Source organism: Vigna umbellata, chromosome 11 (genome assembly GCF_029865625.1).
Source record: "Vigna umbellata cultivar VRB3 chromosome 11, Vumbellata_1.0, whole genome shotgun sequence".
In the NCBI taxonomy this organism is placed as follows: domain Eukaryota; kingdom Viridiplantae; phylum Streptophyta; class Magnoliopsida; order Fabales; family Fabaceae; genus Vigna; species Vigna umbellata.
Genome location: NC_142175.1, coordinates 2,567,292 through 2,593,909, shown reverse-complemented (window position 1 = coordinate 2,593,909; position 26,618 = coordinate 2,567,292). Strand labels below are relative to the sequence as shown.

At 34.8% G+C, this 26,618-nt stretch overlaps 2 protein-coding genes across 2 annotated transcripts; one reads left to right on the top strand and one right to left on the bottom strand.

The window, feature by feature from the left end:
* The first annotated feature begins 4,462 nt into the window (after positions 1 to 4,462).
* On the top strand, positions 4,463 to 6,374 carry LOC124845696 (HXXXD-type acyl-transferase family protein). The gene has a single exon (XM_047322840.2). The coding sequence runs from the start codon at positions 4,534 to 4,536 to the stop codon at positions 5,914 to 5,916; it is 1,383 nt and encodes a 460-aa protein (XP_047178796.2). The 5' UTR covers positions 4,463 to 4,533; the 3' UTR covers positions 5,917 to 6,374.
* Positions 6,375 to 17,065: 10,691 nt separating this feature from the next.
* Positions 17,066 to 20,542, bottom strand: LOC124845676 (glycerol-3-phosphate 2-O-acyltransferase 6-like). The gene is made up of 2 exons (XM_047322819.2): positions 19,840 to 20,542; positions 17,066 to 18,137 (listed from the first exon to the last, which is right to left on the bottom strand). The coding sequence occupies exons 1-2, from the start codon at positions 20,455 to 20,457 to the stop codon at positions 17,271 to 17,273; spliced, it is 1,485 nt and encodes a 494-aa protein (XP_047178775.2). The 5' UTR covers positions 20,458 to 20,542; the 3' UTR covers positions 17,066 to 17,270.
* Between the last annotated feature and the right edge of the window lie 6,076 nt (positions 20,543 to 26,618).

The following is a 26,618-nucleotide window of genomic DNA, read 5'->3' as shown; positions in this document are numbered from 1 at the left end:
CTTTACTATTATACCACTTCATTTCTATTGGTTATATTATCAAATTATAGGTATTTAAATCTTACTTTACTGTATATCTAAAAAATAAAGATTTATACAAATATTCACACATTAATTTTTTCATAAGACACTTGGTTAAAGTATAACTCATTTTATTAATAACCAATATTTCAATAATTAAATTATACTTTGAATTGTATAACTTCTCAGGTTTTATAGGAAAGACCTTGGTTTGTTAGTCTTTTAACGAAAAAAAGACGAGTCTGCCACTTACTATTAACCAAAGTAGATTCTCAATTAAAAGCAAAACATTTCTAGATTATTCATGATAAATTTAACCAAAATACATTCTTAATTGAATCCTATTGTGTTTAATCATATATATTCTCTTATCTCCTAACAAAGTCAAAAATTAATAATCAAATTACATTCTTAACTAATTATAGTAAAGTTTTTACCACTAATAAAAGTACATTCTCAATTGGTATCAAAAACCCATTTAATCATGTGAAAGTTTCTAAATTCAATAAAAGTACATAATTAAACAAAATTAAACACCTTTATAATCATATGATAATTATGCATATAGATTAAAACACCTCGCTAATTAGCTATGATGTAAAAGCCATTACTTTTGACGTGATTGAGAGATAAAAGACATAGAAGAAAGATAAACCAAATCAATAATCAAAAGAAATAAAGACATTATTTCAACCTAACCTTAGAATCCATAATGAAATTAGAGGAGGAATCCTATAAGCTTAGCCCTCCATGGATAGAGTGGAATACATGACGTATAAAAATAGAAGTAAGAAAAGGAGAGATGTAGTGGATGACTACTTCCAAACTAGAGGTTTTAATTGTCCCTTCTACTTTCGCTTGATCTCTTTATATTGAAATTGATTGGGCTTGGATTCTGACTTTTCTGTTGATGAAATCTCTTATTTGATACTGTATTATCTTTCAAATATTTAACAGATTTAGTTAGTTTTAAAAATATTTGGTAGATATTTTCTATTGATATTTTCATATTAATTATCTTGTAAAATATCTAACAAATTATCAACAACATAATTTTACCCAAAATCCCAATTCAACCTTCTTATTTTTCCAAAATTATATAGAAACCCAGAGGACTTTAATATTTGTTCTTCAACCCCTCTTGTTTGACCAACTTTGAAACCTTGACCAAGGTTGACTATTTCACTCAATAATAACTATCCAATGTTGGACTGCCACATGGCATCCCTCTTCCTTTCAAAAATTAGGGTTTTAGGTGGTGCTATGCAGAAGATGATAGAGGTGCTGGTGGTGAAGTTTTGGCTTTTGTTTCACGACATGGTTCTAGGTATTGGGTGAGAAGATGATGGTGACACGATTCAAGCTCACAATTTAGGGTTTGTGGTCTACGATATTGAGTTTTTAGGTTTCGCTTTTTGTAGGTTGCTTCGCATGGAGGAAGTGTGAGGGTTTCTCGCTTCGTGGAGGTTCGCGAATTAAGGGTTTTCACGGCGATGAGAGGTGGTTTTTCATTTTTTGTGGTGGTCACTCACCATGGTTGCATGATATTTTGATGGGTATCGTGAATGAACCTACGATTCTAGACTCGCAGTTTAAGTGTTTCTTTATTTCAGGTTTCACGTGGTGTTTGAATAGTTGTTGCAACCCGATGAAGTGAGGTAATGGTGGCACTCATAGTGGTTATGGAGATGATCTAGGCTTGCATTTTATGATTCACGATATATGATTTGGTTCTCACTAGTTTCAAGCTTAGGTGTTGTGATGAAACAAGGTTGCCTTCGTCATTCACGATGTTTTTGTGTATTTGGTGGCTGAAGGCTGCGTTGTGCGAACTTGATCTCGTCACGATGGTGCAAGGTAGATTCTGGAACATCGCCGGCTTTGTTCCTGGTGTGGTGGCTGACGACGTCCTAGTAGAGGAAACTAGGATTTCTGTTGGAGAAGATGGAGATGAAGAGGGTCATAACGTGTTAACATATCATTGGGTGAATTAGTGTGTGAAGGATCATCGACACGTGGCAACATGTTGTTGGCTAGATTCAAAAGTAGAGGATTTCCACATGGCAACATCTTATTGATTTTGATCTTGTGAATGATAAAGGGGTTATGAATAAGGAAACAGGGGGTGTAAAAGCTAGTTATGTGGCCCAATACTAAAAAAAGAGTCTATAATTGAAACTAGGGGTGCATTGAGCTCCTTGTATATTCTTTCCAGAATAAACTAATTTTGGCCTTATTATGTAACTCAAACTATATAATTTTATGTTTCGAATGAATCAAACCTTAACTCAGCTGCATCAACAAACATTAGAGTATCCAAAAATAATTTATACAAATAAAAATAACTTTTTAAGACATTTTAATTTCCTAACTCAATAAGTCTAGTTGTCACAAATTTTATTCAAATAAATCATTTGAACACAAAAATTCCATCAAAATTTTGAATTTAAACCTAAAATGTGGGTATAAATATGCACTCATTAGTCATCTATTCAAAAGTCCTCCTTAGAGAAAGTTATAGGAGGTAAGCGTCATGGTGAGAATCGGCTCACTAAGTTGACACTCCTCTAGTATCTCCTTTATGCAGCCCAAAAGCTTGCCCCTGTAGCAAAACCACCAACAATGGTGTGAACGCTTCCCCTTGCTTGAGCAGGGTTAGGTTGAGTATGGACTATCTAGCTTTAAATTACTATGGGGAACAGAGTGGGTTGTTGGGCGTGGATGGGCTTAGCTCTTGATATTTGAAGGACGATTGGGGTTGGTCTAACTATCATTGGCCACCAAATCATTAGGGTACACTCGAGAAGCCTGTCATTCTTCCCAATTTACTAGCTTGTCGAGATGTCCAGTAGAATTCTGAGACTCCACTAACTCCTCATCCTGGTTGGGTGTCGCAATGTCCTCTCGAGTGGCAGGATCGGTTACGAGTCTCCCTAGCTTTATGTCAGGTTGAACTACTCTGATCTTTTCAGGATCAAAGCCAAGTTGACTGGTTGTGACTATCATAGGAACCCATTGACATGACAGGTTGTGTTATGCTCGAGAGTTGCGCGGGCTTCCCTCTTGAAGGATTTTGTGGTGTGCAAAGGTTCGACCTTTTTTGTGATGCCCCTATTGGCCGATGAGTTCCATGTTTGTACGACTGCTAGAGGGGTCCTTTGTTGAGGATGAGGAGAGAACTTGCCTTTTAACAAGCCAATTACCTTTTGATTTAGTGCTTGGAGGTCCACCTGACGTTGATCACACAAGGCTTCGAGCTTAGAGTCATAACATTTTACTCACTCTTTATTTTGTTGAATTAGTGTTTGCTTTTGATTTTGAAGGGTCACCAGCGAGTTGAACTCCATTTCACCACATCGAGGTAAAGTTTTACGAGAACCCATGGTGGGCGCCAATATTCTTACCATCTTGCCACTTGTCTAAATATTCACACACAATGTTGGATCGAAACTATTTTAACTTGAAAATAATCATAAATTTTGAATTAAGAGATTCTAATAAATTATTTATTGGATAAAAGACACTAAACTTTTTTACCTCAAGAAAAGTACAAAAGAAAAATATCTTTTTAACAATTTTTTTTACAACTTTTTTACAACAACCTATGTGATATCTTGTGATTGGTTCATTTCAAATATACAGACCAATAAAATAGTGACACGTAATTTGTTGTCAAAAAATTGTTAAAAATAGTTATTAAAATATTATGATCCTCTTAAAAATTAAGGATGACAAAATGGATCAATTTAATCCTATTAAATCTGACTTGATATTAACCCATCAAAATTAAATCAGGTCAAATTGTCTTGTCAATTGAAAACTAGTTGAACTTTATCACTTGACTTGAACCATTATCGAGTTGTCATGTTGACCATCATTTTTTTCGTCACTCATCAAAAGTCTAATGGAAACAAACTTAAATTTTTTATTTTTTTACATGAAAAATATGATGATATTTTAATCGAAATATATCAAACATTAATCTAGCTGTCAAATATTGATCTGAGTTATATAAATATTGGTTAGACTGTCGTTTGAAATGTAATTTTCTTAATAAAATTGGACTGTCAAAGTGACCTAAGTAACCCACGGACTATCAAACGGCTAGACTTGGCGAACTGGATTAATTCACACTTCTGCAATAAAATTTTGTTAACCGCGCTGACAAACTGATCCCCGGAGCTTAAACTTTTTGTGATTCCTATTAACAACAGCAAAATCAATTACTCACTAACCAAGTTCAAGAGGAAAAGCTCAAACAACGAAAATAACATGCTCTCTTCAGAAAGAAGCCGAGTCCCTTTCTGAGAGCACGTGTCCACTGGATGCCCCATGAAGAGCCACGTTACCAATTTCTTTTTGACTCCCTTTCTCAGCAAGGGAAAAAAAAAAAATCAAAAAACGCTACACCACTCCATTCCTCTTCTCCTATAAAACCACTCAGCCTCACTCCCTTAGGAACCAAGCAAGAAAGTATTCCCAGTATAACTAAAAACACTACATATCACCAAAATGCCTTCCTCTTCCACCACCATAGTCTCTAGATGCCTCGTCCATCCCGACCATAAATCCAGCATGAAACCACTCAAACTCTCTGTTTCTGACCTTCCAATGTTGTCGTGTCACTACATCCAAAAGGGGGTCTTGCTCACTGCCCCAACCTCTTCCGAAGACCTCATTCTCTCTCTCAAACACTCTCTCTCCGCCGCTCTCTCCCACTTCCCTGCCCTCGCCGGCCGTCTCTCCACTGACTGCCAGGGTTACGTTCATATCGACTGCAACGATGCTGGCGTCGACTTCATCCATGCCAAGGCCAAGCACTTAACTCTAAACGCCGTCGTTTCGCCCACCCTCGTTGATGTTCACCCTTGCTTCAAGGAGTTTTTCGCCTATGATATGATGATCTCCTACGCCGGCCACCACAATCCCCTCGCTGCCATCCAGGTCACCGAGCTCGCCGACGCCGTCTTCGTTGGCTGCACCGTCAACCACGCTGTCACTGACGGCACCTCCTTCTGGCATTTCTTCAACACCTTCGCCGCCATCAACAAAGGCGGCGCCACCAAGAAAGTACTCCGCGCGCCGGACTTCACGCGCGAAACCGTAATCAATTCCGACGCTGTCCTCTTCGTGCCCGCCGGCGGCCCAGCCCTCACCTTTGACGCCAAGGCACCCATCCGCGAACGCGTCTTCCATTTCTCCAGAGAATCCATTCAGAAACTCAAACTTAGAGCCAACGCCAAATCCAACGAATTAACGGAAGTAATGGAAAAACAAGTGAATGACGGTTGGAAAATCGTTAACGGTAAGGTTATCGGAAAGGACGAGATCTCGTCGTTTCAGTCGTTATCTGCTCAGCTCTGGCGTGCGGTGACACGTGCGAGGAAATTCAACGACCCTGCCAAAACGTCGACGTTTCGGATGGCGGTTAATTTCCGCCATCGCTTGGAGCCGAAGATGGACCCGTTTTACTTCGGTAATGCGATTCAGAGCATTCCAACCGTCGCAACCGTCAGGGATATCGTGTCACAGGATCTGCGTTTCTGCGCGGAGTTGCTGCACCGGAACGTTATCGCCCACGATGACGTAACGGTGCGACGTGGCATAGAGGACTGGGAGAACGCGCCGAGGCTGTTTCCTCTCGGGAACTTCGACGGCGCGATGATCACCATGGGAAGCTCTCCGCGTTTTCCCATGTACGACAACGACTTCGGCTGGGGAAGACCTGTCGCGATTCGGAGTGGCAAAGCGAACAAATTCGACGGCAAAATCTCCGCGTTTCCAGGGAGAGAAGGAAACGGCAGCGTGGATCTGGAAGTCGTTTTGGCTCCGGAGACCATGGCGGGGCTAGAAAACGACATGGAGTTTATGCAATACGTAACGCAGGTGGTGTGAGGGTACGTTACGTTGAGTAATTTGCACAGCAGTGATAGTGAAAACACGGGACGGAGTGAAAAAATTATAAGTCGGTGATTAAACGACGGGGAACGGAGGGTGATTGCACGACAATAGTACCATGGGTGTGGTCGTCGTTTTGTGTCGGTCAAAGTCAAACGTTCGCGGAGTGGGGTCTCAGTGTTCTAAGGGTATATTTAGTTGTTTCCGTGGTTGGCCCCACACGTATAATGATTTCCAGTACGTGATTTCGGGGAGGGTCTTCAGTTTTCACTTTTCAGGTGATCAATAACAAGACGAACAAATAATAATAAAAGCGATGATGATAAATGAAAATTGAAAATAAAAGTGAAGTTAATATTTGAAGCCAAAATAGGATTTTGGAGTTTTCCTTTAGCGTTTTGGAAAGTGTCTGTTCGTGCTACTTTTTCTTTTATAAATATAACTTTTTTCTTTAATTTGAGAATTGAGTGGAGAAAACGATGTGTGAATATTGTGGTGATTGGAAGTGTGTGATTATTGAGGATATAGTTGTGGATAAAGAATATGAGATAAATGTGTGTGCGTTTAGAATATATTGAATAAATGAATTAAAGAATTGGTGTGAAATCAAACCGACAGGGGGCCACCAAGTGGCCAAGAACTTGAGATGCTTCGTTTTATTTAAACATGTGCCGTGATGCTTTAATTAATTGTTGTGATAATTTCCAGCATGAATCCAACATATGAGGTGTTTCAATTGCTATCATCGTTGGATATCTTCAGTGGACAACATATGCAAAAGATAAGTGATTAGGTCATTTAATGACTTGACAGCTACTTGTAATCATAGACCATGAACTTAGAACCAGACATGGATATCAATTGAAATCTGTGTTCTTTGCTAAAAATTTTACTCTCTAAATGAGATATCATTTTATTTGCTATTGGTTTTCTTGAGTGATTACAGGGTGCCTCAAACTCTAACAAATCATTCATTGATCTGTCACAGGGGAGATTTGACTTTATAGCCTATTTCGAACTGTGTTCCTATACTAAATTTATGTGAATTGGATGTACTAAGTTTTAAAACCGTAAAACTTAAAAGGATGGAACATTGATGTAATTGATGCAATATCCTACACTGGAGAGGATGTTCATCAAAATGCACTTTATTTCACATTTGAATTCCAACAGTTTTTTTAATGTGATATATCATGAACTTAGTCATTAGGTTTAGAACTTAGTCATTAGTATCAACATGGTCTATTATACCCTTGCTCCACGTTATATAGTTCATAGTAATGTGAAACTTTTGAGATAAGGATCGCTATGTTGGATCTACAATTAGTTCTAGCTCATTTTGTTATAAAAATAATTGTTTGTGGCTCGTTAGATACAATCACCACTCATGCTATTTGTTGAACAATGTAAAAGAAGTATTACTAGGAAAATTTGTACTAAAAATACTTTTTTACAATGATGCAAGGAACTAAGAGTATAATTAGAGGGAAACTTGTCTTTACTTTCTCTTTAGTTTATTGAGTATTTTTCTTTTTTATTAGTTTTTCTATTCTTTGTTTTTGTTAATACCTTATGTGATTATAAATAGGACAAATGATGAAGAAAATATAAGAGTTACGAGAAATACGATGAAAGGAAATAATTTTATTTCATGACCTTTTTGTTCCTTTGTGTTAAAAAAGAATAGAATAGGTTGTTTCTTTCTCTTTGTTTCACTTTTTGTTCTAGTTTGAGTTATAAGAAGTTTATATATCCTTATTCTCTTTAAAGTACAAGTAATGTGGGACATAACATAACTTGAACTTAAAAGAAAAAAAATAAATAAGTTTTCCTTGTTAGTGTCCTATAATGCAAGCAACTCCTTAGCTTTAGTTTTCTTTCTTTTAAAGAGTTGGGAAGCTTATATACCTTTAGGAAGATGAAGAATTGAGTGATGTGGAACTTATGGATATCTTGGTCGTTAGTTTTTGCATATCCTTGCATTCAAGTCTCATATCCTCTAGCTTATTCACCATTCTTCCTCTCCTATAGCTATATAAGGAACCTTAACCCTCCTTTGTAACACACCTTGATACATCCATTGAAAGAGTGTTTTGCATTCAATTACATTACTTCTTAGAGATAACAACTATCTCTTAGTTCTAAATTTTTAGATCTTATGTTGTTGTTAAACAAGTGATGATCTTCTTCACCCATCTTGGAATCTTCTTCAAGTGGTGTGAACTCCTCCATTCCATAAGTTATCATACTCTTTTCTCTTCAATTCCTTTTCTTTTCTACCAATTAGCTTAGCAACTTTCTACTTAGGCATGTTCTTCCCTTTCCTATGGTATCTAAAGCCTAGGTGATTGTTTAGGAATGTATGCTTCGGTAGCAAATTTTTTTTTGCATATTTCCGCTCAACACTAGTTTCATTTATATTGTGATTAGCTTCCATGTTGTCTTTATCTATGCATAACTAGTCCAGTTTCATATAATTCATACCTTAGTCACTGAGTATGGCTAATTTCTTACTCAAATCGTGACTGATTTGCATCTTCAGTAGTAGATTACATGTTAATTCATTTATAGTTAGCAACGTTTTGTCATTATACATTCAACATGCTTAATTGCTAATTTTTGGCTTGTTGTTTGCATTTTTCTTTTTGGACTGCATCTAGTGGTTGTTGTAATCAATCCAAAACGTTTCAAAGTGGCTTAATACACTCCAAATCAACATCTAGAAGTGATCTTCTAACCTCTGTCCCAAAGTCAATGTTGTTTCTTCCAGCGTAAGTGTGAGACCTGGGAAAACCTGGGTCTTAGAAATAAAGTTTTATTAAGACTTGATTATGTTTCTTTTTAGAGTTGATATGTCTAATAAGGTTTTGTGAGTGTATATCTTAGTTAAAACATAATTATGTTAATTATTTGATGTTATTATTAATATGCAACATATGATTGGTATGTTATTAATTTGATGATTTGTGTATGTGTGATATTACCAATATGATGTGTTGGCTTGTTGATAGAAGTGTGGTTTAGGATTGAATGAGTGTGGATTCAATTCTAGAGAAAAAGAAAGTTAAGCTAAACTTTTATTTTAAATTGTATTTTTGGGCCCAAGGGCAAAATGATATTTTACCTTTATTAATTGGCGTAGAAATTAATATAAGTGGGTGAAGAAAGTAAAAGAATAAAATTAAATTTAAATTAAAAGATTATGTGGATTTTAAAAAGATTTGGAGGTTGGTGATATTTTAAAAAGTAGTTAAGAGGGAATAAGAGAGAAAATTTTAGTGGTTTTAGAGATAAAGTGAGAGATTTTATTTTTAATCAAAAAAATAGATATAGAATTGAAGAAGATAAGAAGGAGAAGAGTAAAAAGGGGTCTGCATATTGCTACCCTAAATCAAAAACGAAATTGAGAAAGATAAAAGAGAAAAGAGACGTTTTTTAGGAGAAAAGAGGAAGAACAACAAAAAACTTTAGTGCAAGGTAGGATTTGTGGTGTTTTTGAAGTTAGATAAAGCCCTAGTATTGAACAAGGTATGGGGAAACTTACCTTTGGTTGCTTGTTGTTGTATGTCCTTTGTGTTCTTGCTTATGTTGATTGATAATCTTTGTTTGATATATCTTTATATGCTTATGATTATGAGTATTTGTTGCTATTGTTGGACAATGGCTTGTGTGTGCATGGGAATAACTTTTTGGTAATATTTGTGATGGGTTTTCCCTATGAATATATTATGTATATTTTGTTGGGTTATCCCAACAGAGGGTTTGATGCTAAGAGAACAAAGTTATGATGCTTAGGGGATTCTGTTAAAATAGAATGGCTTAATTTTCAACACCAAGAGGGGGGATGAATTGGTCAAACACAAAAACAATGTTTTCTTTAAATCTTTTTCGCAAAGTAGATGTCTTTAAAAGCTTTCTTGAAACGCAAGGAAAAAGACTTTATAGTGCAGCAAAATATAATCGAATGAGTAAAATATAAAGTTGACTGAAAGTAACAGAGTAGGGATAGAAAGATCAAACACTGGGTTTTTATACTGGTTCGGCCAAGCCTACATCTAGTGTCCTTCCACCATAGGAAGTAAATGCACTATAATTGTCAAGGTTTTTACAATAAGGTTTTTATAGAGACCTCCACGTCCAAAATATAAAACACCTCTCTAACCCTCTAATCAAAATATAGGCATACAACACATAAAGACCAGCACCAAGAATCCCTTCTTCTGTTGTCTACACCCTTTGAGAAACCTCTCAAAGTCAAGAACGCCGCACACTCTTCCTATAATCACAACAGGGAAATAACCCAATCTTCAGTAGATTGTCAACTTTGATCTTTTAGTAAATACCTCTCTGTGCAGATTTGATCAGCTCTTTCAAAGCACAACAATATTGCTCTTGAAGAAATCACAAGAGATGATTACCACAATCTTCTTCTTTGATTCTTGGAGCTTTTCCACGTTTTGTAAGATAGCACTAATCTGTAATGAATATGAAAATGTTAGAATTCACCAAAGTTCTTACAAAATTCAAATTTGCGTCTATTTCTAGTTTTTCACAATTCTACCGCTCTCAAGTCGACTTAGCTACTAATGCAGTCGAATACAACACTTCAGTCAAAGCAGTTAGCAGCAATAAATGCAGTTAATCGAATGTAAAATTAATGTAGTTGAATCACAATAAATGTTTGGTCAACATATTTAAAAATATAGTCGTTGTAACATTTAATTCAAGCATTAACAGAATTTCAAAACTGTAACAGACTTAGTCGAATGCAGGTTGCATGTAATCGACTATACAACACAGTTAAACAAAGTTTTGGAAAACTTTCTCTTCAAAAATTCTCACAACACACTTTGAAAAAGTTTGTGCAAAGCCACGAGTTTTAATCGACTTACTTCATAATGAAGTCGACTTAAAACTGTTGTTTTGCCACATATTATAAGTTCAACAAAAGTGCTTGTGGTTTTTCTTTTCTAAAACATATGTCATGCATTCACAGATAAGATCTCATGTAAAACACAGTGAATTGTAGCAATGAAAGAATCAACACAAACATGTTCTCAAATAATCATAAACATGAAAGCTATGAACATGTAACACATAACATATTCTATCTTCTAGGCCCCTCTTTTCACTTTTAAGCCTATTTATTGAGTACTACATTTTCCTAGCCTCTTCATGTAATTCCTGAAAAGCATCAAGTAATTGATAGTACTTATCTTCTATGCTTTCATCTTCAAAGTTGCTCTCACTACTTTCTAAACATATTAAGTCAGCCAACAAGCATAGATTGGTTTCTTCTTCAATGCTCTCATCTGAATCACTTAAGGAGGAGCTTGACGCATTATCTTCCCAAGCTATGTAGGCCTTTTTCTTCCTCTGATTTATGTTGTCATGACTATTCTTCTCTTCCATATTTTGTTTCATTTTGGTCACTGGACATTACGGCTTAATGAGTCTAACCTTGCCACATTAATAACAAGTTGGTGCAGCAGCAGATTTCCCTTTTCTTCTATTTGACCTTGTGTTTCCTACAAAATCAAAGTTAGCCCTATTTTTTAATTTCAAGAATTTTGAGAATCTTTTTAACATAAAGTTCATTGCTTCAACATCTGAATTTTTGAGAATTTTGAGCGTCACTTTCCACTGTTGGGTGACACATTTTCAGAGAGCTGCCACGAAGGCTGGTGCTAAGCGCTAAGGTTCTACCGTTGAGCGGTGGCGATGCTGACATGTCAAAATAGGTTATTAAAGCATGGTTTTCGCGAGTTTTGGGCATTCTTCTTCTCCTACACTTCATGCTTCACGTAGAGAGATTAGTAGAGGCCCTTGGAGGCTATTTGGGGTGTTAGGAAGCTCTCCCACTCCTCCTTGGGTCTTCAAGCTTCATCAATGGTGATTTTTCCCCTTTTGGGTTGAGGAAGAAGATGGGTCATGAATTGGAGAAGGAACTGTGAAGGGGAGGCACAAATGGAGCATGGAGTAGCTGCCAAGAACCTTGGGAAAGGCTGTGCATCTTCTCTTTGGTTCCAATTTCTTCCCTATCTCTTCAATTTTGTAGAACCCTAAGTTCTCCACCATGGACGGCTTTTCATGTTTGTTGAGATTAGTTGTAAAACATGGAATTCTTATGTATTTTGTGATGTTAATGATATATGTTTTTTCAATTCATGTTACTATTCAATTATTATGCTTAATGCTTGCTTTGGATTGATCACCCATGCATGAATTTTGGTTCTTGATATATTGAGAAATATGATTGAACCTAGAATTAAAATTGAATACCTATTGGATGAAATTAAGATGTTTGTGAATGCATGAGAATGAAATGGATGAATTCTAGTCTTGACAAATTGTAAATACACTATGTTAAATTTCTTGCACACCAACTGTTTGATAAAATACCAAAAGAGTTTCTTGTGTTGTTTGTGCACTTTGATGTCTAATTGAGTTATAAAAGGAAGAGTTGTCATGTGTTGCACAAGTCCCTTGGGAGAGAACGATATTTATCACTTGCTACGCTGCGACCGGTGCACTTGTCGTTGGTTTTGTAGCCAACAACAGTCACCTAGTGTTGCCAACTTCGGTTTAAGCTCTTTAGAATCTTGATATTCAGCTCGTCTTTATCGAAGGTCTTGCTAAGAGCAAGAAGGTGATATATAATGTGGGTGAATATTTTCCGCACATCATATATAGTCTCACCACTCTTCATCCTAAACATTTCACATTCTTGGATTAAAGAGTTCTTCCTTGCTCTTTTCACTTCATCCGTTCTTGCATGTGTTACCTCCAAGATATCCCACATTTCTTTAGCCGTTTCACAAACCGAGATTTTTTAGAATAATCAATTGTAAGTGCGGAGGAGATTATGTTCTTGGCTCTCACATCATAATGAGCTCTCTTGCTTTCTTCTGCTGTCAACTCAGAAAAAGCCTTTGGTTTGATCTTCCCATTTTCTATATTGGTTAGTTCATAGGGCCATTTATCACGACATCTCATACTCCTCTGTCTACTGATTCCAAGAAGATCTTCATTCTGATTTTCCAAAATGGTTAATTTTCACCCACAAATAGTGGTGATCTATTTGTGGATGCACCTTCTCCAAAAAAGTTTGAGATATACTGCCCATCTGGATCTTATTTAATCGATTTAAATTCGAGTACTCAACATTGATACCAATTGTTAGAAATGAGAGGCCTTATATCTCAATCTAAGAGGGGGAGTGAAGTGCATTTATCCTTTTTTGAAATCTTTTTCAAATCTTGAAAGATAGATTAATCAAGTAAAGAAGGAGAAGAGAAAGATCAAAATACAACAATTTATATTGGTTCGGCTATCACAAGCCTACATCTAGTCCTTCTTCAACAACCTTAGTTGAAGGGAAATCCACTAATAAAGATTTGAGTTTACAAGAAGACAATGAAACTCTCAATTACACTCCTCACACCACTCAAATCAGAAATAACAAATACAAGAGAGGAATCTCCAATCTTAAACAACAAAGATTAATCACTCAATTTCTTACAAATCACAAGAGCAAACATCAGCTCTCAATCCTGGCTATCCTAGCACAGGTATCCAATATCACGTATCCAATATCACGGATTGCTAAAAAACTTGATCGAATCACACTATCCAAAGTGTAGATGAATCAGAAATAGTGAAGTCCAAATGTCTTAAATGAAATCTTGATGTATGATCACCAATTAAGCTTGAATTCTCTAAGAACTATTCTTGAGATCCCCTATATTCAAAAACAAGAAAATATGTTAATATATGAAAATTAGAACGTTAATGAAAGATGTCTTAAGTCAAGTTTACATAGAAAATTCAAATCCTGACGCAATTTAATCGATTATATTATGAGCATAATCTATTATGCTTTTCTTTCTGTTTTAACAGATTATCGCATGTGTATAATCGACTATTTCAACACTTATGTCTATAAGTTCTTCTTTTAAGAGTCTTAATAACTTAAGCTTTCACTACCACAAAATAAGCTTTTTAAGTCCTATTATTTTGAGCTTTTCAAGTATATTTTAGAATAGACTTAAATTCGGCATACTTAAATTTTAAGTCTGTTTGTGAACTAATAAACTTAAAATTTAAGTTTGTTGTTAACAACATACTTAAATCTTAATAGATTTTTACATAAAAAACAACAAATTTAATTATTTTTTTAAAATTAATTTGATAATCATTCAAATATTTTTTTCTTTTTTTTACATGGGAGGTAAGAGCTTCACTCATACGCGGCTTGAAAACAAATTTCTGTTTGTTGTAGTGAACCTTCCATTTTTGAAATAAGTTCAAGCTTAAGCATTAATTTTGCATCTCGAATGATATAATGAGAATACAGTCTTAATATAAAATCTTGATGCTTGGCTAGATCAATAACTTCCAATGAAAACTTGATACCTCAATGAGCATGTTTTGGACATAAAGAACACAACTTTGCAGCACACAATAATGAAGGAAAATAGGTATCTTGGAGAAATTAAAAATAAAATACAATCTTTAACTTGAAGCAATGAAAAAAAGTTAAGGAAAATGCATATGATAAAAGGAATGAAAATGGAAATGGAGAAACATAACCTTTTATATGGAAGCAAAATAAATCTTATTCTTCTCAATTATTCAGACTTGAAGACAAAAAGTGCTTTAGGAATGAAGCTTTTGGCATAGCCATGGTTGACGTCCAGGTGCGGTGTGGTGGGAGTGATGTTGTGGTACTTAAGCCTGGGGTTTAGAACAAATAGAAGAAGGGAAATAATAAGACATGAGAAGGTTTAGGGAGAGATGGCTTGCGAATATGTAGGAGATAGGGTCTAGGAAGAGATAACCTGCTAATTGGGAATTTAAAATATTAATTTAAGTCCGTTGAAAAAAATAATAGATGTTAAAAAGTATTTATTTAAGTATGTTATTTAACCGTTATTATTTAAGTATGTTATTTAACAATAAATTTAAATAGTGATTATTTAAAATTATTATGGGAGTAATAGACTTAAATAATCATCTTTTATTTACAAAAGTGTCACCGCGCAGTTTTTAGTTTTGTTTCTTTCTAAAAGACTTAAATTCAAAGGCTTAAATTCAAAGACTTAAAATGTTATTTTTGCACTAGTGTTTGTATAATGGATTAGAACTTATTTTCTTTTTTAATCGATTATCCAACTTATGTAATCGATTATATTAACACTTAGCCTCATTAGTTATTCATTTGTCTTTCTTAACAAATTATGTTACTTATATAACAGATTATGGTTTTCTCTCCGTTTTAATCGGTTATGTAACTTATATAATCGATTATAATAGAGTGATTTTCCCCTATTTAACTTTCTAAGTATTCTGGCTAAATCTAATATATTATACAACTTATGTAATCGATTATTTATACCACAAGCTACATTTCTAATATGTTTTAGGCTTGATTCACTCAACATGAATGGATTCAAACATCTAGCACTAATATGCTAAAAATATAAACACTTGTTATGTCATTTTGTTGTGCAAGAATTGTTAAAAGAATTTCTAATCATTTAAACTTATTCATCATCAAAAAGCAAAATGTATAGAAGTTCGGCTCTCCCTATCAACACTTTCAAGAAAAGTAAAGAGTATAAGGAAAGAGAAATTTGCACAAGTAGTTTTATACAGGTTCGGATCAAAAGACTCTACGTTTAATTGTTAATCTCTCTAAAGAGTGATGAACTAGTCACTAAGAAATAACCACAACTTACAATCACATATAATAGAGTTAAGGTTAGAAAACACATCTCCTGAAAACACAAGAGATGAACAACATCTCCTTCTAACACACAAATAATAAACAACTTTTCCTACCCACAGCAAATGAACACAATCACTTAAAGCACACTCTTTGAAGGTTCTCAATCTCTACCAACACTAGGTTTTACAAGCCTATTTTCAAAATAGAGAGTTTCTTTTGGCAACACAATACTAAACATCTGAATGAAAAAGTTATTTTTGAAACTATGTTTAAGTAAAATATATAGATTCTTATTTTCGAAACTTTTAGGTCAAGAAATAGAAGAGTTTGGTGACAATTATTGTTGATAATCAATTATATAAAGCGATAATCGATTATGACAGAAACATTTCGAAAGTCTTTTTTTATGTGATAATCGATTAGCAAAAGACGATAATCGATTATCATATACACATTTCAAAAAATATTTCTCTATGTGATAATCGAGTGATAATCGATTATTACATTGACTTTTCTAAAATCATGAATTCAAATTGAATAGTCAATTACCACTTAAGTTAACCAATATGTTTTTGAAATATTTTAAAAAACTTTCTTGAATGATATTATAGAAGCGGTTGTATAACATTTTAAACTAAGTCCTATACAAAGACTTATTACAAAAGTTTAAAACTAAACTACAAGTCTGTTTAAAATTTTAGACTTGCTTTTATCATCAAAGTACCGTGATCTTTCAATCTTCTCTTTTGCCAACTATTGTTCATCAAATCTTCTAATAAATAATAAAAAAACTAGAATATTCAAATCACTTAATTTTTGAAGTGTTTCTTTCCCAGTAAGGTATTATATGCTCAATTTTATCCCTCGAATTCTCTTATGAAAATAACAATCACTAAATTATTTTCTTTCTTGTATACTTTGACTGAGTAAAATATTATTTTGATCTTCCCACGATAGAAGCATAAGGTGTCTGACAGAATGTAGTTATCCTACCTTTGGTTTCACCAAACAAGTCAAGCATATTTATTAAGGAATCATATTTAGTCTACTTAGTTTTCTTATGACTTTATGAAAAGACTAGAATTTTGTCCTATTTTAAGTTAATTGGATGACTTTTTGATGCCTCGTCCGATATAGGTCCATATAACTGGTCTTGTTGAACTAAACGCCTCACTGTAAACACATGTATCATATTGATTATTAACTATGCTTCTGTACATTTCATTGTTTCTGGTAAAGTTATTTATTTATATGTAGACACCGCAGCCAGCTTTCTATCTATTCTCGCCAACAAATTGATGGCACCAAAGCAATGCCTTTGATTGTTGTACCTTATGACCACATACCTGCATCAGTGGTACTGGATTTGTCATATAACTATCGTACATGGAAGAAAAAAGCTAATGATAACCGATGTACAAAAAGAGTGAAACATTATTAAGGACTGAAAAAATAACAACTAGTTGTAATTATCATAATAACAATAATTACGCAAACTATTATTCTTATAAAAAAATCACAATCAGTTTTTATTACTCTAATACCCTAATGATTTTAAGCTTTTGGGAACAACGAGACCAATGTAGAGAATAAAAGAGAGATGCTTTTTCCGTCTGGAATTTCAAGTATTCTTCTTAGATGGAACGGTTCCATCCGTTCCTGCAAGGATTGCATACTTGTCCTTTCTTGTTAAATTGGTGCACTCAAACCCCAGAGTCCCTGCAAGAACCCTTTGAATATAATTTGCGACTTCAAATGATGATTTTCCTCCCTTACAGGTGAGTTCTGTTGGTAACTGATTCAAGAAAGTGATCTCATAAGTTGGCATAGGATTCATAAACACAAAATAAGGGTCCAACAATTTGTACCCGCGAACTGAGGTACCATAAAACACGGTTTGCTTTGTGTTGATGGCAATTGGGACAATCCTATCGGTTAGCTCAGCAAAGAGAGCACTGAATCTCAAGAGGAATGGTTCTCTACAAGTGGTGCCTTCAGGACAAATAACCAAGTCTCCTTCTTCAAGCAATTTCTTGATGTTGGCTGCATCTCTTTCTCTCTCCCTTGAGAGTGCAACAGCTTTGATAGGTGAAATTATTTCGGTGAATTTGCTTATGCTGTATGTGACACAGCTGATTTTCCTCCCTAGTGCAACGGCAGTAACCACAGGGTCTAAAACTGTACGGTGGTTACACACAAATAGCACCCCACTCTGACCTTTTCTTGGTGGTGGTGGAGGTGTACCCTTCCTAATGATCCTGATTCCAAGAAGCTTATAGTTGTACCAAGCAATTCTTTCTGGCAAAGGAATATTGAGGTAGACCCTTAGGATTGAGAGTATAATGCCAATTGGCATCCACAGGAAGGTCAAGAGGGCCACTAAAGGAGTTGGTCTCTGAACTAGCCTGCCCTCATGAAAAATTATTGGACTTAGAAGTTTGTTTCTTGGTAGTGGCTCACACTTCATCCTTGGCACCATATATCCTTCCTGTAGGGAAACATTCAGTTAAATGAGTTAATCCCTTGATTGGACACATGAAAAAGCATGCATGTGACTCACATATCCATTGTCTTTCTACTTTGATTTGGATCACATCATGTTTTGCTATTGACCCTTTTGATAGTATACGTTTCAATTTTTAGAAAAAACTGATTAATAACTTTTAATTTTCTCTATAATTATTCCATAACAAATCAAGTTCGTACTTTTGATTTTTGTTAATGACCAACAAAGGAATATTTTTTACTCAGAAAAGCGCATATATTCAAAGGCTAAGTATATTAGTGATAGTTTCTATCTTAATCTTTTTGTTTGGGATATTCTGTCTCAAACAAAAAGCACATGGTATACTAGAAAAAAACAAAAAACAAAAGAGGGGAAATAGTTTTTTCAAGGAGAGTCAGTACGGGGTGCAATAAAGATATCTGCTTTGTTATTGATAATTTCGAAGGTATGCAGAGTTGTAAATAAAGGAGGACATTAATTGAGTGTTAGAAATGGCTGAACATGAGATATAAACAAAGTCATATTGTCCAGTAAAAATTGGAGTTGCTCCATCTATGGAAGATCCAATTAAGGATCTTTAAAATTTATTAACCATGTATAAAACAAAATAGTAACAGAACTTGAGTTCTGAAATTGCACTTAAAGCATAGACAACCATTTTGAAAGTGAAGCTGCGGTAATGTGCATTGACAAATAGACCATAGAAAATGGGAGGACCACTTAGGGATGTGAATACTGAGAAAAGCTTGACTAAGGCAAAATTAATGGAGGAGTTTTATTATGCTGCTGAGAGAATATATATATATATATATATATATATATATATATATATATATATATATATATATATATATATATATATATATATGTTTAGGTTGAGAACCACTTACTATCTAGCTTAAAAACCTTGTCATGATCATTTAAGACTCTCACCAAATATGAAGAAGATCCAGGAACAATCTACCTAATCATAATGAGCAAATGAAACAGCTCATATAAATTGTAGGTTCCTCGCATCTAAATATATTAAAGTTGAAAGTGACAGAAAACAAAAATATATATGTAAAATGTTATAAAAATTAACTCCTAACATCCAAAAAATAACAAAAGCAACAACCTTCCTATATTCTTTAAAAAAAAGTATGTGTTTCTGTAATAGTATGAAAAATTACAATCACAGTACATCCTACTTAAATTGAACTACTTAATGGTTTTAGAGACATTAATTGATTAGAAAATTTAGAAATAAAAAAGTATTTATTACAAATTACTGTATTCTTCTTCAATTAAATGCAAGGTTTTACCATCACCATCTGCATCAAATTTACTCACCAAGTGAGACAAACTACTGCCTGACATTCTTCTTAAACTGTTTTTTTAAGTTTCACATGCAAATATGGTGATTAAATGGTTAAAAGCTGTACTCAATGTTTCACGTTCTCTCTTTCTCTCCAGCAGAGACTAAGAACCTTGGAAAGTTCAGATAACAGCATATTTATGACCTCAACTAAATCTCATTGTGTGTGGTATTGGGAATGTGTAGTTCTAAAGAAAGAGAAGAGTATATACATACATATATATATACATACATATATACATATATACATATATACATATATACATATATATATATATATATATATATATATATATATATATATACAAATATTATAGTTATACCAACCTTGCAAATGGACATGAAGTCATAGTCGGTTACACAGTCTCCGAGTCCTACATCGGGCAAGTTCGTTCCAAACTCCTTGATGACCACGTCTCTTTTGTGGTTAGCAACAAGCATACCGACATCGTCAGTAAACCCTGTCAGCCTCCCTGACGGTGTTACCTGGATCTCTGTTCCAAGGACCTTATCTGCGCCAAGAAATGTTTTGGCAAACGGTTCCACCATCACCCTGGGGCTGGCGGTAACAATGTAGCGCTTCCCAAAGGCGTTGAAAACGTGCCAGGTGTCAGGGTGTACATCCTCCGCGTAGAATCTGGAGAGCACCGACCGCGACACTACCTCAACGTTCCTGAGTTTGAGCCCTGCGAAGGTTACAAAGGCTAAGGTTTTGTTTGCCGCAGTTTCAGAGATGAAGAGGTTGGTGAAGTAGATAAAGGGGACGAGGGTGAGAAGACATAGGGCTCTTAGGATGCTGCCGGCTTCGAGAGCAACGAGGAGGTAGTATGGGAAGGCACTGCGGGACACGAGGAGAGTGCCACCGAGGTTGGAGACAACTGTTTGGTTGGAACGGTCTTTGGTTGTGCATTGAGTTATTGAAGCAAAAGGAGAAGTGATTCCCATGATAACCTCAATAGCGAGAAAATGTGTTTGCGAGAGATTGATGGAGATGTGGGATAGCCTCAAAATGTTATGAAGGGGGAATTGGTGAGAGGGTTTTATAGGGAAGGGTGAATGTGGTGATGTTGATGAACAATTTGGAGAAACAAATGCAATTAATAGGATGGATATATAAATAATTCTTTTAAATGAGATTATTAGTCTGGTAAGAAACACTAGTAAAAAAAAGTTTCTAGCGTGTCATATACGCTTCGGTTTCGTAAAAATTGAAGCGTATAAAAAGACGGTGACACTTTTGTAATAAAAGCCAAGATATACGCTTCGGTTCTCCATTAACTGGTGGTGCCTAAAACAGTAACTGTCTCGGTATGTAAGTGAATCGAAGCATATAACTCTGCGATATTCCCATACTGTCTCAGTTTCCCCTAACTGAGGCGTATGCTTTTTTAATAAATTTTTTTTAAGGGATTAGACATCGGGTGGCAGCACAACCGAGGCAGTAGGCTGGATATTGCCTCGGGTTTTTGAGAACCGAGTTAGTAGGCTTGGTCTATGGAAGTAAAAACATATGCCATTGTTTTCCTTCTTCGCGTGTTTCCCTTGTGGAAGTCGCGACGTAGTGGCGGCGCGAGGGACTGGAGGGGGCGGAGGTGGCGAAAAGAGGGTGGCGGAAGGAAGCGTTGGAGAGGGAATCGAAGTCAGCCTTAAGCTTGGAGGTTCGGGGAAAGGAAAGAGGTGGGGTGACAGGGGCGTTGTTGGATATCCTGAGAGGGGGAAGGTTGGCGGGGATTGAAGTTATGTTGCGGATGAATGGGATGAGAAAGGAAGAGGGGTTTGCGTCAATGCGAGTGAGGCTAGGGAAGGAGGAAGAGGTTGGACTAACGTGGTAGGAAGGCACTAGACTCGAGAATGACGAAGATTGTGGACTTGGCTGAATCGAGGAACACACGCTTATGTTGGGTGAAGTGCCTCCAATATCACTTCCCGTGGGTCTCTTGCATCCTTATGTCAACATAAATGGTAATAATTAATTATCCATTATCGTGGAGAAAGAGTGATCGCAGATCTGAGCCTATGATGTGATGAGATGAGTGATTATCGAGTTTTACCTTTCTGTAGGTAGTGCCATCTTCTTCCACGATCACACTGTGATCGATGTTCTGTTTTGATGGCATATTTCGAACTAATGCTAGAATCTTTATCCTTTTGATATGCACTAGGCTTTTGATGAAGTGATTGCTGAATTGGATACACTGGGAGAGGAATCATACAAGGATAGTACTTTGATCATGCAACTGCTTCGTGATAACCTCACCCTTTGGACCTCGAACATGCAGGTATTTTAGTTTGCCTAAGTTCGTCCTTTGCGTTTTTTTCGTATTCTTATCAACAACTTATTGATGAAATTTATTGTGCTTTTAGGATGATGGAGCAGATGAAATTAAAGAAGGACTCTACTGCCTCGGTTCAAGCTACAACCGAGGCATAAAGTCCTACGAAAAAAAAAAAAAAACTCTACTGCTTCGGTTAAGGCTGAACCGAGACCAAATCATCTCCTTTTATGCCTCGGTTCGCATCCGAAACAAAAAGTAGTTGACTTTTTGCCTCGCCTAAATATGTCTCGGTTCAAAAACCGCTACCTATAGACAAAAATAACCATTGTCATTTCCTGTTACTAGTGAAACTTCTATACAATCTTATTTTGATTGGTATAATGTGTATTAGGATTCACGATAATAGACCTATGAGTGGTGTGTCATAGAAACGTAGGTTCCAAATCTTAAATACAAATACGGTCCTTTTTGTTGTCACTTTTAATTAAATAGAGATTTATGTTTCTAATTTAAGTTGTTCATCATTGCTATTCTTTTATTACATGATTTATTAAAAAATAATTATTAAAAAAACGACACTAAATGTTTGAATTAACTCATGACATCGAAAAGGCTAATATTGTAGGACTCCAAGGCAAAATTAGTTTATAACTTTTTTTTTAATCTCATTTAAACCTTGTTTCGGATATTTTGGTTCAATAAATCAAAAGTTTGGTTTTATATGTCAAAAGTCTCTTTAAAACATGTAACACTAAATAATAATTTATACACACTGTTATTGTTTTATTAACTCATTAATGAAATTGTTTAATATGAAAATGTGACCACCAAAATGAAGTTAGAGGTATATTTATGTTTTTCTTTCAATATAGAATTTTTATTGTATGTAAAAACTAAAAGTGATAGTTTAGAAACAACAAACTAAAAGAGGGTTATTTTATAGAAGTCAAACCACCTATCTACCCATTTATGGACAAAAAGAGAGAGAGAAATGAAAAAAACATTATTTAATTGACATCACACATTGAAGTCAATAATAAATAATAACACAGGAGTATGCATTATGTCAAAATCACTCATTAGACTTTCTCTTGAAGAGAGTGACGACTTTAGAAGGGTGCATGTGTGTGTTGAAATTTGTATGGATGTTGTTCTGGCGTGCATGGTAGGGCAGTAGAGTAGTTGTGAGGAGAAGAGGTGTTTGAGTAGTTGGAAGTGGACGCGCGTTTCATTCAATAAGAGCCTACTTTTTAGTTTATTCACGCCGGCCTCAGCAGCCTCATAAAACCAAGCCACGGCTTCCTTTTTTTAATATATCTCATTATTTCAAAGTGTAGTAAGATAAAATACTCAATTTAGAAATAGGTCAACTTTTACCAAGAATTAAAATTTAAAATTCATTCTCATGGTGGTAGACTAATTTCATTCTGAACTGAACCTATTAATCGCTTGGGTTTCATTCATTTGATTCTAATTCAAGTCTTTCATCTAAACTACCTTTCTATACCGGTTAAGTATTAACTTTATTCGAGTAATTATTGAAATACATAATTGTTTACTTTTTCTACAACAAAAACATATATAAAATATAAGCATAAGAAATATTCATCGTTTTACAAAAAGGAAAACTTATAATATAAAAAAAATACATTGAATTATATATCGTACTATAAATATTAAATAATTATATATCGTACTATATTTTCATCAACATTGAAGCTATTAATAAGGATGATTTATTTTGTTAGTGTAATTAACATAATTCTAGTGTCAATTTTGATGAAAAATCCTTTATCTATTTCAAGAAATTTAATTGAAAAGGACCAAATTGCAACAATTTTTTAAAAATTAGGACCAAATTGCTTCAATCTTCACAAATTGGGATCAAATTGAGACTAAAAAAAATAGAGGACCAACTTGACATTTTTGGATGAAAATAGGAATCAAATGAAGGACCAACTAAACCTTTTTTTTAATGTCGTGCCAATATAAGATAACTTTTGTTCGATTCACTTTTGATGAGTCTCTAACCTTTATCAAAGACAAATGAGAGTGCTTAATAGAAATAAACATACTCAGGAGGGAAGTGTTTTCACCTTCTTCTCTTGTTTGGTTAGCTTGTCTCTTAAAATAAATTCTAGACTTATGCTTTTTGTCAAGTGTCTTGTAGGTTTGTTTTTTGCAGCCTTCTTTTAGGCTTTGTTCGGTTGAGGATATTTGGAGGAGATGATTTGGGAGAGAGTAATTGAATGAATTTGAGGGGATTTCGGCGTAAATTTTTTGTAGTTTGTTTGAGTGGATTTGAAGGTAATTGAGAGTGAATTTAGAAGTAAAGTTTGTGAGAATTAGTGTAGGATTTGATTGATGTGATAGATTTAAAAAAAATTTAATGGGTAGAAATTAAAGATTACCAAAATACCCCTAGTTATTAAAATAATATAAAATGATAGTTATTAATTTTATATCTAATTATAAAAATATTTATAAAGAGTAAAAAATTAAAAATAATTATTAAAATTAATTTTTGAAAAAGTAAGCAGATTGTGGTTATTAGAATACACATAAAAAAACAAAAAAAAAATCAAAGGAATATGTATAGTTTGTCATTGTGAAGTTGTTTGAGAAGGTGAAGCACTTTGAAAGAATTGGATCGTCTTGGATTACATCATTACACGCAAAATCAATTCGAAAAGGAAAAGAAAAATTCTCTTCTCAATCTCCACTTACCTAAATTCCCTGCAACACCATTTGAAGTAGAAAAATTGAGAAAGATAGAGTGAAGAGAAAGAAATGGAGAAAATAGAGCACAAAATGGTCAGACCCAGTGGTTTTGTTCCTCCACGAATTCTCGAAACTATGGTTCTCGTGGCGCCACCAGCTTCTGTCGCTCTCCACCGTGGGTTACCGGGCAATCGCCCCTAACCTCTGTGGCTATGGCGACACCGACGCCCCGCCCTCTGCTTCTTCTTACTCCGCTCTCCACATCGTGATCTCCACCTCTCTGGGACTATCTCCGCCGACGTAGCTCACCTCTCATTCCTCTCCAATCTCTCCCTCGCCGATAATAAGTTCTCCGACCCTATCCTTCCGTCTCTCTCCTCCCTCTCTGCCCTTCGCTTCCTCAACCTCTCCAATAATGGCTTTAACCAAACCGAATACACCGCGTCGCACACAACCATGGAACCGGATAACCTTCATGGAACTAAATGCGGAGGTCTTGTGGAGAAGAGGGAATCGAATACGGGAGCCTGTGCGAGATCTGCGATAGTGGGGAATCGAATACTCATGAGTTGGAACTGGATACAACTCGTGTGTGAATGATTCCAAGCTCTGGAACCGAATACTCCAGCTATGGAACCGAATACGCTGCCTTCAATTTCGTCATTAACCACAGTTCATCGTCTTCTTCAACTTAAAACATGCATATCCCATTTCACACTTTCTTCTTCATGCCATCAACACCTTCGTCGTCCTCATCTACAAGCCTAGAACTCAAAAACAACAAGAAAATTGGACAACCAACATACGACAATACTAACCTCACCTCAGACCTTGCTCGTTGTCGTCAATGGAAGAACCTTCGTTGCTCTTCGTCGTCAATGGAAGAAACCCAACACAATAGACTTTGAATATCGTCGTTGCTCTTCCTGTTTAACGACTGTGTCAAACAACTTCAGTGCTCAAGGAATCTCTGCAACCATGCCAAGCTTTGCTCGTGAATCTGCAGTATCAGTAGTAAAAGCTTTTATCAACTGTTCTTCTTCAGGTTTTTAACATGTTGGAATCGGTTATGAAGCTTTTGCGAATCGATTTTCTACGTAAAAGCTTATATACATACAGGGTAATATATAATAGGTTGAGAGTATATGTGACATTTCAGTCGCAATCCCTCCAAATCTCTTCAAAGTCGCGGGTGATGAAAAACAGTGGTATCCCGCAAATTCGTCTTTGCCGTTCCTTGCATTTCTTCTCATCCGAATACAACTGCATTATGAAATCATCGCTCGCATTCGCACTTGAACAGTAAAATTTGTTCAAACGAACACTATGTTAATGTTTGAGACCCCTTTGAAAGTTTTGGATGGTGAGAAGAGCATGAAGATTGTTTTTGGGCACACCTTGGTTCATGAACCGCACCTTGGTGGAGAAGAGCACTTGGACCTTTGCCAAACACACCTTTCAATAATTTGATTTGTTGTTTATTTTATCATGTAAAATACTGTTTGTTTTGATGATATTTTATATAATTATTTTAATTTTTTTAATTCATTTTATAAGTTTAAATTTATCACCGCAATTGTATAAAGATACTTTATATGCTATAATATAATTAATAACTTAATGTTATTGTTTTAAATCTTGTTTATTACTATACAATTTAGATTAAACTTCAGATCAAATATTTATGCAAAGTTTTTATTATAATTATTTTAATATTTATTTTGTGTGATTTAGTTTAAACAGTGTATTATAATTTTTATTAGTATATATAAAAAATATTTAATTAGATTTTAGAGAAAGGAAGTTTAAAGACATTTAAAATATTTTTAAATGTGGGTATTTGTGTTTTTTTTATAATTTTTTAAACATATTTTTTAATTTTATCAATTTGGTTTCATTAAAGTTTGTAATAATAAATATTTTGATTCTTTATAATCAATTTTATTTTATATTCTAATTTGAAATATATACCATTATAATATATATATTTTATATTAAAACAAAAATAAATCATTTTGATATTGGTATTTGATATCATAATTTTTTATTGTGATTTTAATTTTTATAAAAAATAATTAATTGATATTGAAATAGTAAAAAGTAGACATG

Excerpts from the sequence above, each read along its gene's own strand:
- LOC124845676 (XM_047322819.2), bottom strand. The coding sequence starts at position 20,457 with ATGGGAATCACTTCTCCTTTTGCTTCAATAACTCAATGCACAACCAAA. Across the intron at positions 18,138-19,839 it reads ACTTCATGTCCATTTGCAAG|GAAGGATATATGGTGCCAAG; the intron begins GTTGGTATAACT and ends GTTTCCCTACAG.
- LOC124845696 (XM_047322840.2), top strand. The coding sequence starts at position 4,534 with ATGCCTTCCTCTTCCACCACCATAGTCTCTAGATGCCTCGTCCATCCC.